This window comes from Dreissena polymorpha, chromosome 3 (assembly GCF_020536995.1).
Source record: "Dreissena polymorpha isolate Duluth1 chromosome 3, UMN_Dpol_1.0, whole genome shotgun sequence".
NCBI lineage: Eukaryota > Metazoa > Mollusca > Bivalvia > Myida > Dreissenidae > Dreissena > Dreissena polymorpha.
In genome coordinates, this window is record NC_068357.1 from 80,063,926 (window position 1) to 80,078,610 (window position 14,685).

Genomic DNA, 14,685 nt, shown 5'->3' on the forward strand with positions numbered 1-14,685 from the left:
AACTCATCAACAAGCATCAACACCATCGCAAACATCAGCAAAATAAAAGATTCGTGTTCACCATAACGCACTTAAACTACACCACCAATTCCATTATCGACAATACAGACATTATCAACACCAACAACTTGTTTTAAGTAGATATTCGCATCACCACTGAAGTCAACAGACTGAACAATATCATTGGCATCACCTTCATTGGCACCAGCATCGCTACCAACTACTGCAGCATCACCACCGGCTTTCCAATCACATTGATGGACATAAGCATCGCACTACCCTTCATAAGCTGCATTTTTTTGTCAATACAACAAGACCGCTCAAGAAACATGATCTGTTTTATCGATTTACATACCAACTGGTTTCGGAAACAAATGTATGATTTTAGTAGATTTCAGATTCAGACATCTTAAGTTCAAATTACACGTGGTGATGTAATATTTTTATTCTGAAAATAAATAGAATGTTTCCGCAAAATTATAATTGTGTGTATGCAAACCAAGAAATAAAGATGTGTTTATATCCATCTTAAGTAAGCATGAATATGCGTATATGATTTTAAGAAACGACATTCACCTACACGAATTCCTAAAGTGACACTCTGAAAACATTTTAGGTGTACATACTTTCTCATTTCACAACAGTGTTTTAGATGTAAAAATTGCGAAAACCTGTTTTGGGGAATCTATTTAACATAAAATGAAAAGCTTTAGACATAAATCTCTTAACAGGTGATACAACTCGATACTTTATATAATTATGTTGAAAGTAAATTCAAAAGATGGTAACATAATATTCAGGTATTTTTTTAGATCATCCAGTGAGAAAATACTCACGATTACAAGTAACTTGGGATATGTTTTGTGTATTTGAAATATGCATACCATTCAAATAACACTTAGTATTATATTTTAAATGCAGCCCAGCTTGTTTCCGCTGTACAGGTGGTCTGGGCAACAGCGTTACGCAAGCAACTCGTGCAATGAAACCCATCGGAATAACAGTCATGTAGTATCCGCTTTTAATTACATCTAAATTAGAATGGCAGTATTACGTTGGTGATGATGTAATTGCTTGTAAGACATATCACAACAACGATACATATTAGAAGCTATTTTTAAATATTGAACGTGATGTCTAATAGAGTTTCATTAATCCTATACGGAATACATTCAAAAGTCACTTTCTTGTTATTATCAGAAACACTAGTAGCTCAATACGGTGTCGGGGCAACAGCTTTACATTTAATGGCCATAAATACGTAGCCATTATAAAATGCTTAAAACCCAGATATTTTTATTTTGCTGCTTATTTCACTCGCTGTGTTCACTACGTTCTATTGAAGACACGCATGATATTTTTAATAGAATTCAACCAATCTCGCCCAGTTACGTATTAGGACATAAAATTAACCAGTCGAAACTGGAAACATGTGCTACAATACATTATGTTTATTTTCAAATATGAAACCAAACTGTCGAACCTAATTAAATGTGGCATAATTTATGAATTTATATATAATACCAGACCTTCGATTTGTATAATATAAGAATCAGGCAAATTATACTTTAACAAGTTGTTTAAAAGACAAACATGTGTCGGTCCTTTAACTATTTCGTTGCAGCACATTTTACGCCTGGACCTCCATTATCTAAATGGACGACTTTGGCGTAGAGGAACGTAACAACAGGTCAAATGTGTTTGTCTAATTGCCCTGCAACATAAAATTTAATACGTATAATAACCATTTAAGTAAGATTTAAGCCCATTAAATACACCTTTCAATTGTAAAAACACACCATCGAAACATTCAAAATTAAATTCCCTTATTATCAGATAGAGGATGGCGCTAGCAGCAATTAATGCGTTCAAGCATGTTTTTCTTTTGGGCACGTTGTTTACAAACATCCTGTTTAAGCCAATTTATTTCTCCATACAGAGATGTGTATTGCATGGTGATGTTGCACTGTGGGCATATAAACCACAACTTGGTGGAACTGGTCTAGGTTTAATAGATTATTTACATCTCATCAACACAATATTACACATAACAGAGCATTTCAGTAGTATCGTAAAACACATGTATTACCGCTCAGCATTTTGAGCTATAAGAGATGATAGTATTGTACAAATTATGCCATCCATTAAGCAGTCCCGACACAAGCGCTCAGAGAGCCAGACACACAAACACAGAGAGCTGTTTACTGCTTGACACAACCTGCACAAAATATATCATATTATATGTATTAAACACAGGCATGAAATATTTACACATATTGCTAAGAGTATTACTTCAGTTTCTTTTGTGTGGAGAACGATGGCTTGAGACAATCCAACAATCCTCACATAGATAGAGAGTTTGATCAAACAACATGGCCGTAAGAACCGGCAGGTTAAATCAAGCAAATCATATACCAGATATGGCACTCAGACGTACATAGGATCCAAAACACCGTTTACCAAAATAGACAAGTTAAAAAGGAACTCTAATCATTGTTATTTGAAATCTGAGTGAAGTTACAGCAAACCAAATATAGGTGTGGACTATGCCTTGTCATTGTTCTCCACAATATTACAACTTTGGGTCTTATTTACAAAATTATCACAAAACACATGTATTACTGCTCAGAGCTAAAAGAGATGATAGTATTATAAAAATTATGTCATCCATTAAACAGCCCCAGCACAAGCGCTTAAAAAGCCAGACCCACCAGCACAGAGAGCTGTTTACTGCTTGACACAACTTGCACAAAATACATCATAATATATGTATAAAACATATGTATATATGTATGTTTATATAGATGTGGACTATGCCATGTCATCGTTCTCCCCTATATTAAAACTTTAGGTCTTATTTACATGTGTCTATTGAATTATAGTAAAATTAAAATGTTAAGTAATGGCACTTTACCATGCCATAACTCGCAATTAAATAAAACCAATTAAGATCTTGTTTACATATATAAAAATTTCTCATTTGTACAATCAAATAGCAGGTTTTGGCACAACATCTTATTAGTGACAAATTAGTGAATAAAGTTGACATTTTATTTAACAGAATGCAAACCTTGAAACTCAGGCACCAAAGAAATTGCCTTATCAATCAAATCAGATCTTATATCATCATATAATGAGCATTCTAATACGACATGCTTTTCATCTTCTAGAACATTACAAAAAGGGCATAAACGTTGATCTATAGGTAGTCCTTCATATCTACCAGTCTGAATTCTTATAGGAGCAACTCCGCATTTAAATTTACAAAGCCGAACGATGTTTTAAGGGCATTATAATGGTATTCAACATTAAAATCTCTTTTAAATATACAATAAGTTGGAGTTTGTTACCTCCTCTTTGTGAGGGCCCAGTTACAGAATTAATATTTAAAAACCAATCAATCTTATACTTATTAAACATACTTTGTTCTACATTTTTAACAAGTAACAACTTTGAAATAGGTACATCTATATTACAATAGCAATCTAAATTGTTATCTTTCAGCTGTTTACGAACCTTGAAATACCAGTTGTTCAGTCTATCAGGTTTACCTGCTGCCCAGAGTGCTATTCGTTTGTTAAGCCTAGATGTGTTGGAGCATGTTATTCTCGCCCAAGAATTTGCAATTACTTTCCATTGTCGGAAAAATGGGAGAATCCATCCCATCTCACCATACAACTGTGTTGTGGGGGCGGGGGGCATGACTTGCGTTTGTAGTGCTCGCATTTAATGGGGACCGAGACATCGCATCTTAATCGCATAAAACAATCAAATCATTAGGTTATTGATACTTTTACGATCTCTTACAAGTATTGATTTATAATTATGAAAGAACTGCTGCTTTAATAATGATAGAATTTTCTGCCAGAGTCACAATGTTAGATTATTGTTTATCTGAAAAAGATACAGCTTTTAAAATTGGAACAAATGTTACGTAAATGATACTAGTAATCACATATTATCCTGTACAATAAAATACAGTCAATAAATAATAAAGTTGAAGCGTCATTCCATATAAAACGAGCCCGAAAATGCAAGTCTCTGGCTTTCTTAAGGATAAGTCGATATTTCGATTATATATAGAAATAAATAAGTAAAACTCCTCTAATCGTTTTAATACAAGTCGTGGGGATTTTATTCGCAATTGATAAACAATTAAAAAAAATTGAAGTTCGAGACATGCTGACATAGCAACCAACCAACTAAACAACTTAACAACAAAACAACCAAATCAACCATACAACCGTCCATCCATCCTATCAAAGGACTAGTCAGTCATTATACCAACAAACATTGTGACTCCAGTATCCTCTTCTTACAAGTTTGTTCTTATGAATAAAATAAGTATCATGATCCGATAAACAAATGTATGACGTTTAAAGAAATGAATACAATGTAATTTCAATTGATCACACATATTAATCTGCAGTTAACACAGTTTGAAATCGTCGTGTGTTTTTTGTACATCTCATCATTGCGCATTCGCTCTCTGTCTATGATTTGTAAAATACAGTGGCGAATTTGCTACCTGCATCCGTGTCTTAAATTATTTATTCTCCTTTGCCATAATAAAAAAGCAATTTTTATATAATAATAATAATAATAATAATAATATATAGTTTTGCAAGTAATTAAATAAATATTGGTAAATACAATATAGTAAAATACCTATTTATCCTAGTAATAGTAAATCACCGGCACATACTTTAGAGGTACAATAATATAAATAGAGTGATAATAAAACAAACATTGCTGTTTACAAAAAGATGTGATAATATAACAAAAATGGCATTGGACGAATAGAAGAAATGATATAACAAAACTTGCATTATACAAATGAAAGTGATATTATAATAAACATGATAATATACAAATACAATTGATACCATACAAAGCATGGCATTGTGTAAATAAAAGTGATGCTATAAAAACATTGAATTATACACATTGAAGTGATAATATAACAAGCATGGTATTATACGAATAAAAGTGATAATATAATAAACATGTTTTTTGTATAAAACGGAGTGATATTATAACACTCAACTGAGTTACTTTTACACACGTCTTTTCAGCTCCAAAGACGGATATAAATGTGTTACTAGGACTGAAAAGCCACATCAGCTGTAAATGCAGTATAATACGGGTAAAACTATATAAATATAGGTATGACCGACTGAAAATTTTTACGACCGACAAATAAGGCGTAAACAGTTTATTTGATTTAAACGACGGAACATGTTTGTGTAAACCTAAAACTCTGTTTCGATATTCCAGGTTCTTTTCGTTTCGATCATTGAATAAAATAGATACAGTAATAGTTATTAAATGTACTGTTTATATTTGTATAATTTTTGCTTTATTTGATCGAATTTGCAACATTAATTTAAAAAAAGTTAGCTCAGAAAAGCATGTCAAATAGTGTAATGGAGGCTTTTGGCAAGTCTTTACATATCCTTTTTTACAGAGAGAAATAAATCAGATATTGTTGAAAATTGATTAAAAAAAAAGTTTACCTACCTCATTATCATACTTGGTATTATTATTTAAAACACACACCTTTTAGAATAAAGAGTTGCGATTCTGATATAGTGCGTTAATACTAAGTACAGTTTCATTTAAATGCTGGTCGTCGGGGTCCTCGCATTTGACGAAAGGTGTGTTCGTTTATTTTCCAAAGTCCGGACATAGAATTTTACTTTGTATAAGTGATATACACGTTTTCTGCAAATAAAAGCCATGAATATAAACACGCCTTGTCCATTTGATAATATGATAAACAAATATTCAAAGACTTCCTTTCCCGTATATGTGTAGATGAATCCGAATATCCAGGATATACCGACCAGTGTAGCAAGCTTGGCAAATATTGTTAAGTAATTGAGTTTTGATTTGGATGAACTTCGAACATTGGAAGTCATTTTAATCTTAATAACCAATACGCAAAACATGGCAAGGTTCGCTACAAGTATAAGAAAAACTGGTAACGCGAACGTATATCCCACCATTTCCGGCCTAGAAATATAACACGTTCCGTCTCCATAGCCTACTTCCTTATTGTCTGTATCCACGACGACCACGATTATGTTGATTGCTACACATAGAAGCGACCCAACAAATGCGTATATAGTGTATATGAATGTTGTCCAAACAGGACTTTGTTTGGATGACTGAACGCTTAAGCGATTAAATAAGCAGAACATATGCCAACAACAGACGTTCATCCAGAAGATTACTAGAAGCCAGAAGAAATGAATAAGAGCTCCAATGAGCTCACATGTCCATGAAGGTACATATTGATGTTGTCCCTTGCCAAACTGAAATAAAACCTGCGCGACTATCAGGCTGATCACTAGCCCCATGTTGTTAATACCAGGCTGTGTGCGTAGCTCTTGGAACAAGCAATATGTCAGCAATGTAATCAACAGACAAATGACAGATATTATCATGCATACAAGACTCAATATGCCTGTTGTAGTTACTGACTGGTTATGATTTGGGTACCCAGTAAGTCGATCATTGCTATCGTTGTAAGAATTTTGATAAATGTTCCAACATATTTCGAACGTTCGAAGATGGTCAGTTTTCTGGTTTCGTCCGTAATTAACGTATTTGCTGTCAATTGCTGCACCGTTTTTCAGTCGAAATGAATTATTTCCGATGGGATTTATTTCCGTTACATTTAAACTTATTAGTGGGCATTTAAATCTAGCGGTGAGTATAGTATAAGTTGTATTGTCGGTATTCTTTTCGCTTAACGGACAATTAAATGAAGTAGCAGCTTTGTTCAAGAGTTTGTTAGAAACTGGATCAAACATAATGACGTTGAACCTATTTGAAGCATCTGAACTGTAGAAATCTACGAATTCAAGATAAAATGTAACATTAGCAGTATTCGATTCGAGAATGACGCTTGTTTTGTCATACTCAATGACCTTATCCAAGGAGGTAACGCTATACTCTGTTTGGAACTTCCTAGTCTGTAAATTCATTTTAATTCTCACAAGGAAATAATCAAGACTTTCTGACTTTAACTTTACCCAACCACCAGGTGTAAATGTGGGGTCACCAGGTTCAAATATTGGAGTATCAGTTGGATATTGAGGTACATCGGATGGAGATGAAGGTGCAGTATGAGGAGGTAAAATTTGATCGGATAGAAAACGAGGCTTATCAGGTGGATATGTTGGTATATCAGTTGTTGTTGACTCGGTTTTGTCTTCGTTGAAGTTAAACAGTATTGTAAAACTGTACACTGCTCCATAGAGTTCCCAGTGGTGAAGCATTTCTTCAATCTTGTTTTGAAGCAACATCACCCATTGGTCAATACGATCGTAATGCAATGCTGTTTGGGATGTAAACTTTAGATACGCTATGTAGGACACGCCGCCAATTGTTTCCACCGCGTTTGCACATGAACTGCCATTAAACTGTTTCGGGAATCGGCAGAATATATCCCGACAAGTTTTCTGAAATAATGAAAACATGAAAATAAAATGTACTTGTCATGTAGTATGTATAACATCACACTAAGGCGTACTTCATAACATGTACAGTTTAGTTTATTCACGTATGCATTAGTTTATATAATCAGTAACCTCGTATTTGTCGAACACTTGTCCAGACGAGCAACCTGTCGACTGAAGCGCATTAGGTGTGGGTTCGTCTTTCTCTGTGTTGAACGCCAACAACGTAGAAAACTCGGGAAACAACTGGCTCGTTCCCCCAATTATTGAGGGGAAGAGAGGACATGAAGGATAATATAAAGTATTTGTATTGCACAGAAAACAGAAAACATTCTTAAACTTTCTGTAAAAAATAGACGTAAATCCATCGCATGCCTTTTTTATTAGTGGATCATATTTAACGATATCGCCAGTAACGTTGCATGTGGCGATTTGCGGAACACGGCACGCAGTTTCGTCCACTATTATGCCAGGCTTGGGTTTGTATATCACGTTGCAAGATGTCGACTGCAAGATAGCTTTAATAACACTGTCCTGATCATATGCTTCGAAAATTGCAATTACTTCGTGGGCATGTTCGCATTGTAAGATAGAATCCCATAATACTAAAGCACCACCTTGGGATGAAAACGTTCCATCTGCGTCAGTCGCAAAATTACATTGCGCACAATATTTGTTGGCGTATGTGACATTGGTGCGTGTGTCAAAGACCGGAACATTTGACTCCAACTTGTTTTTCGGTCTGTTTATGCACCATGAAATCACTTCGGAGCTCGGATTAGATTTCTCATAGTCTGGATTGCATTTTGAGCGCATATACAAGTTTTCTCTCCAAGGCAAACCTTCTCTCATCTGGGTCGCCTCACATGATAAGAAGTTCATATCTATGGAAGACAATATCATCACAAATGAATTAATTGCTGTTTGTGTAAATGTTTTTAATAGGATTGAAATATTTAGGGACCAAGATTATTTCATGACTGCAAGTAGTTGAAATATACGAACAAGGACTATGCACATGACTTGGTAGTATTACATATGCTTGAAAATTGCAAAGGTATAAGAAACGCTGATATTTAATGTCATTCTTTGAACCAAATCAACCAAAAAGAAGAACAAATCCGGAATATGTCTAAGAAACCATTTATTATTCGTCGCTTGCATTCAATTTGTTATAATCGGTTAAAGGTGTTTCACCTCGCTGTTTCGATCAGAATACTGTTTAAAGTGATTGTTATCTTAAACTGATTGTAAAATAAATATTGTTTCAAATAAAAAAAACATAATATGGATTATCATAAGAACTGAATTTACTTTTGCTTGCATTCATATGATTATTACGCACTTGACAAACTGGCACACTATCCAGAAAGACGGCTAAAGGTCATCATTGATTTTTTTTTATCAAACATGTTTATGTTCTCCTTATAGCCCATCATTAGCGTACGGCGTGGAAGATTTAAATACATTCTAAAAGGAATATAACCCACATGTTCATTGTTCGGGTATAGCATTTGTAAATGTGACTTATCAGTTGGACAATGATTATAACGTGTACCAATTTTACGTAGGAAAATGTCAACCGATCAAAATTGTTCGACTGTGCGTTTTACGTCTAAATTAAAAAAAATCAATACGCGAGAAAATTTACCTTTGTTTCAGGTTACCTATGTACACAAAAACTGCCAAAGTGTGGGTAAATTTAAATGAGTTCATCAGATAAGTTTTCCTGTTTAATTTTTAAGAGCCACTTTTTATGCATTTATTTATACGATTTAATCCTGAAGTTCACATTTACGATATTACACCTATATTTGCTTTCCAACCTTATTTTGGATTCTTAATGTAAACTAAAACAAATCTTCCTTTAAAGAGACCTTTTCACAGATGTTGACATGTATTGAAGTTTTTCATTAAATGCTTTATATTGATAAATGTAAACATTTGATCTAAAAAGCTCCAGTAAAAAAAAACAAAAATAAAATTAAAGAAAGAAGACACAATTAACCCTCAACTGGCTTCGAACCATTGATCCTTGTAGTAAACGTCTAACGCTTAGCCCATTGGGCCATCCGTGCTCATACAATTAGTGATGTATTTTATACTTTATATAAGCAATAATCGTAGTGTCACAAAATATAACGACAACAATAAAACTCTCCAAATTATTTAATCGTTTCACGTTGCAACGCTTTATAATTGTCAGGTGTTTAAATCGTCAAAAGATGCCTATTATGGATATTTTACAGCATGGGTAATGTTCAGTATAACTGTTTCCTAACAAATATCATAACTACACAGAAATTTTGGAAATCTGAAACAATTGTTTTTAATTTTGTCAATTTACCTAACGTGAAAAAGTCCCTTTAACAACTAGTGTTTCATTAAATGCCCCAGGTGCAATCCAACCATATAAGTGTAATCAAAATTTAAAATATATTCAAATGGCAGTTAAAAAAACAACATAAATAACTTATCAATTTAAAAAAAAAACAGTACTTACCAGTCATGTTAACTTTGTCCAAAATATCGGGGCAGCATGTTCCCTTTATGGCGCAAGAAGTTACATCACATGAGCACTTTTCGCAGCACCTTTTACGTTGAGACAAATTTAACGTCGACCCTTTGATAAATGTCTGATTCTTCCAACTGGATGTACCGTGTATCGGTTCTCCGCAAGGAGTGTAGTTATCGCACATTTGTGATTGAATAATCGCCAAACTGGCGACTTCCGTCGCGTTGAACGTCTCCTTGTATGACATCACGAGATGGCCGTAGAAATTCAGGAAGGTTAGATAAATTATGTAACTCATAGTTTTTATGTTAGTATTTTTGATTCTTTTATTTGTCGTTTTGTGTTCGTACAAATGTATATCGTTCGCTTGCTCGGATGTACTTTTCACATTTCTCAACAATTTATATTTTTGTTCGTTAAAGGAATTCAACGTTATTCACCCCGTCAGCGCGTTACTCTATCAACTTTTCCGATTAAGATATTCATGCCTTCCATTCTCGTTTCAGCTAGTATAATTTTGTGATGGCGTATTGTGATGGAACCCTTCGAACCTGCAAACACGCCAACGGTAAAGCAATAAAAAGCAACCATATGGTACAGACAGTGTAAATAACGAAGATACATCTGAAGGTAATTAATTATAATACTATGACGTACCATGAGGACCTAAAGTCACGAATTATTCCGTAGGAAGATTTAAATCTTCATAAGGAAGAATTCTAAGGTTGCTTTGGAAACGGTTTAAAACCGAAGTCCCTTTAAGTACCGGTACAAAATAACAATTACCGAATGGTTAATTAACAAATTGTCGAAAACGCGCTCAAACCTTTTCAAACAGAATAATTGTTTACTGAACAAATATCTACATGAAAATACCAATAAAAAGCATTAACAAATTCAAAGTGTATCCACTCACCCTCAAAGAGAAAGTATTCTGCAGTCGATGAAAAAACACGGTCGGTGTAGTCTTTTTATATCTTCATTACGGATATCTGGAAGATTTTTAGTAGTTTCGATACGGACAAAAACACTTTATATTTCAACTATTCATATATTTAACAATCAATTATGGCCATCTAAGTATAACACTGGTCTATCTAATTGAAGCTAACATAAGAAGGTACAGCCTTGTAGTCACTCACTAAGTTTAATCTGTATATTTGCCCGACATAGTTTTGGCCACTTAAACAAAAAGATGTAAGATTAATTCGAAAATACTTTTTTGATTCATGTTGGATAACAAAACACTACCGCTATTAACAAAACATAAAGGGGATAAATAATCATATCATGATTTATAAACGGATATAAATTTGTTTTAATCCTGAAGATTTCGATTATTGTGAGATATATTTTGGACATACCACTTTAAATGTTTACTTGCAATAAAGACTCATCATAAATGATCTCTATCTTTATCTAAAAATACTTTGACCAAACAGGATGCTTTCTTAAGACAAACAAATTGAAACTCCAATTGCATCCGCTTGCCCCTATTTCTCGAAAATTCTGAAGTCGGTTTTAAGAAAAACTTTCTTTAGTCGCTTATGATATGGAATTGTCTTTACTTTGTCAAAGTGCATTGTTTAAATTAAAAAACATGTGTGTTGTGAACTTTACCACTAACTTTCATTCAAAGCTTTAGCTATTTTTGCTTCATAAATGTTTGATACGTTTATTGCAATTAAAGAAAAGACACTTTGATCCAATCCTAAAAAACCGACGTTATAATTTTGGTGACATCCAGTCCAGGGGATTCAATCATTGCTTCAAGTGGTTTGAAAGCGTTGGAACAATGCATTCGAACTAAAACATCGGAGGTTGTAAACCGTTTTAGCGCACAAACCTCACACTTGGACGAGATATATTCTCAAAGCACTTAATTGCAAAGAAAAAATCGTCTACCATTAAAGGCCATCTCACCATTTTCACGTTTTGGTAAATTGACAAAATTAAAAAACGTTGTTTCAGATTCGCAAATTTTCGTTTTAGTTATGATATTTGTGAGGAAACAGTAATACTGAACATTAACCGTGCTCTAAAATATCCATTAAATGCATCTTTTGACGATTTAAAAACCTGAAAATTATAAAGCGTTGCAACGCGAAACGATTGAATAATTTGGAGAGTTATGTCGATTGAACTGCCCACTGTCCTTTTAAGCTGCTTTTATTATATGTTAAAAAAGTTTTTACAAAATGTTCAGCTTACGTTAGTTCGTAAAACGATATTGTTTACCTTAAACAAACTTCTCTTTAATAAAAACTGCATCAACATGCTTTGTGAGTATGAGTTTCGATAATATAGTGGCCATTTAACAGACAATTGACATAAATGTTAACATTATTAATTTGAAAAAAAATAGCCGACAACGACAGATTAAGCGTTAAAATTCCCGGGTACGTTTTAGTATATTTACCATACCCGGGGTACATGTAAGTATACTTACGAGTACCCGGGGTACATGCAAGTAGTACCCGAGCCGACAATAACCAATCGAGCCTTACGAAGACATCCGAAATAGTCAAAAGCCTGCAAACACACAGTTACTAACACAGCCGTAACAGTCAAAAGCCTGCAAACACGCAGTTACTAACACAGCCGAAACAGTCAAATGCCTGCAAACACACAGTTACTAACACAGCCGAAACAGTCAAAAGCCTGCACACACGCAGTTTCTAATGCCTTGCTAGTTACTTTCTTCCTCATGCCTGTAGGTGCCGATGAGGAAGAAAAATAGCATACCATGCTGTAGGTTTAGTTGAAAAGGTTTTATTTAGTTATCGATGACTTCTTGAAATAATCACTCTCAGTTTTTATATTCCACGTTTTTTTTTTTGAAAAATGAAAAAGTTCCATAATATGCTTAAATTGTGTTTATTTCTTTGTGGTGTCTCTTAGACGTTTTTTATAAAACATAAGGTAAACCAAATTCAAGATGGATATAAAAGTGCATACACATTAAACAGTACAAAAGTGTTGTAATAACGCAATAAGTGTCTACTTGGCACTTTGTAATTTGCGAACATATAAGCCTCTTAAAAACTGGGGGAATGGTGGTGTACATGTATCAATGTTTGGATCAGTTTGCTGCACGTGTTTCCTCCCCCAGCCCCACGTCCCATTTGAATGTTGCCTTCAGCAAATTCCGATGTTATGTATCTATTATGGGTTAGTGATACTGGCCATTTTCGGGGACCCACATATTTTTAACATACATCTTTTGTATTTACATTTGATTTGCAGTGCACACACAATACATTAGCTGTGGGCCAGATCGGGGAAGGGGATGTCCAGGCCTTGTAAATCAATTATAACATTTAATGCAATTTCACTCAGCCCAATTGCTTAAGCTAAAACTATAACAAACATTAATAAATAAAACACATGGCATGTAAGAAATTTCATGTTGGACAAACAGGTTTTTTTGGAGTCTATGTGTTCTTTTGGATTTTAATTGCATTCGTTAAAATTTAGACAACATGAGCCGCGTTCTGAAAAAAGTGTGCTTAATGCATGTGCGTACAGTGTCGTCCCATACTGGCATGTGCAGTCCGCACAGGCTTATAATCGGCGACACTTATTTATTTTTCGTTTATAGGACGTCTCTTCTAAACGGAAATTTGGTGTACTCGGAAAGTATTGTCCAAGATTAGCCTGTGCGACTGCTGTCTCGTTTTCACAGATCGCGGCTAATTCAGATAAAGCGGGTCCCAACGTTAGAGAAGAATGGAACACAAAAGTCGGTAATTGTGGCAAACATATAAGTTTATAACCATACAAGCGTTGTCATTCTTAACATGTGCGCATATGCAGTGATTTTATTATAGCTCTTTTCAATCGCGTCCAATCGACTCAACTGCGTAAATGAAAAAAGGAATATACACGTATCATCATTTTAGATTTCTTGCAAAATGACACGGTTAAATAAGTGATTCCTTGTGTTTCCTTTTTTTCACTATAAGCCCAAAATGTGCCGAGAGCTTTATACAAAGCACATAATTAAGCACTTTACGAACACGTTTACCAGCCGAGCAAGCAAGAAGATATGGTATTTTTTATTGACTGAATACCATCGAGATTAACGTATCTATAACTTTTCTTGCCGTTTTGATATGTAAGGTGCCTATTCATATGACATGCGTTATGCGATAATGAGTCTTATGCCAAATGAGCAGTCTGGTGAGGAGTAAGCATGTCCGTGAAGTAATGCGTGACTCTATAGTGGACAGGGTAGCTCCTGGCCAGACTGCGCAAATGCGCATACCAGTCCAGAGCTACATTGGTCGCACACATCATACGGCAATAGAAGGGCCCCAGGAAAGAGATAAGGTTAAGGACCTTAAAAACCAAAGGAATCAGTTTTTCCTGGATCATCAAAAATGCATGACAGGTATTTTTTGTTTATTATTACTGTTGTACGATTTTTATTCCGTATTTTATAACAGAAACCTTCCATTTGATTAGTTTATTTTGTAGTTTGTGCGATGGAACTCACTTTGGTGCTATTTTGTGCATCATTCGACAATGTCAGATAATCTAATGAATCATCATCAACATCCGCATCGTCATTATAATCATCAGATTATTCTTCATCTAAATCAATAATGTCGTCATGACATCGTTACATAAATACATGCATGAAAATCATTATACTCATCATCATAATCATTATCATCACACAATCATTTTCATACTCTCATC

At 34.3% G+C, this 14,685-nt stretch overlaps 2 protein-coding genes across 2 annotated transcripts in view; one reads left to right on the forward strand and one right to left on the reverse strand.

Annotated features, from left to right (window-relative positions):
* LOC127874907 (glycosyltransferase-like domain-containing protein 1) overlaps positions 1 to 14,685 on the forward strand; it is a 121,356-nt gene that overhangs the window by 32,047 nt on the left and 74,624 nt on the right. The gene's annotated exons all lie outside the window — the stretch shown is intronic.
* LOC127874900 (uncharacterized) lies at positions 4,919 to 11,018 on the reverse strand. The gene is made up of 4 exons (XM_052419577.1): positions 10,898 to 11,018; positions 9,970 to 10,532; positions 7,599 to 8,350; positions 4,919 to 7,469 (listed from the first exon to the last, which is right to left on the reverse strand). The coding sequence occupies exons 2-4, from the start codon at positions 10,277 to 10,279 to the stop codon at positions 5,619 to 5,621; spliced, it is 2,913 nt and encodes a 970-aa protein (XP_052275537.1). The 5' UTR covers positions 10,280 to 10,532; positions 10,898 to 11,018; the 3' UTR covers positions 4,919 to 5,618.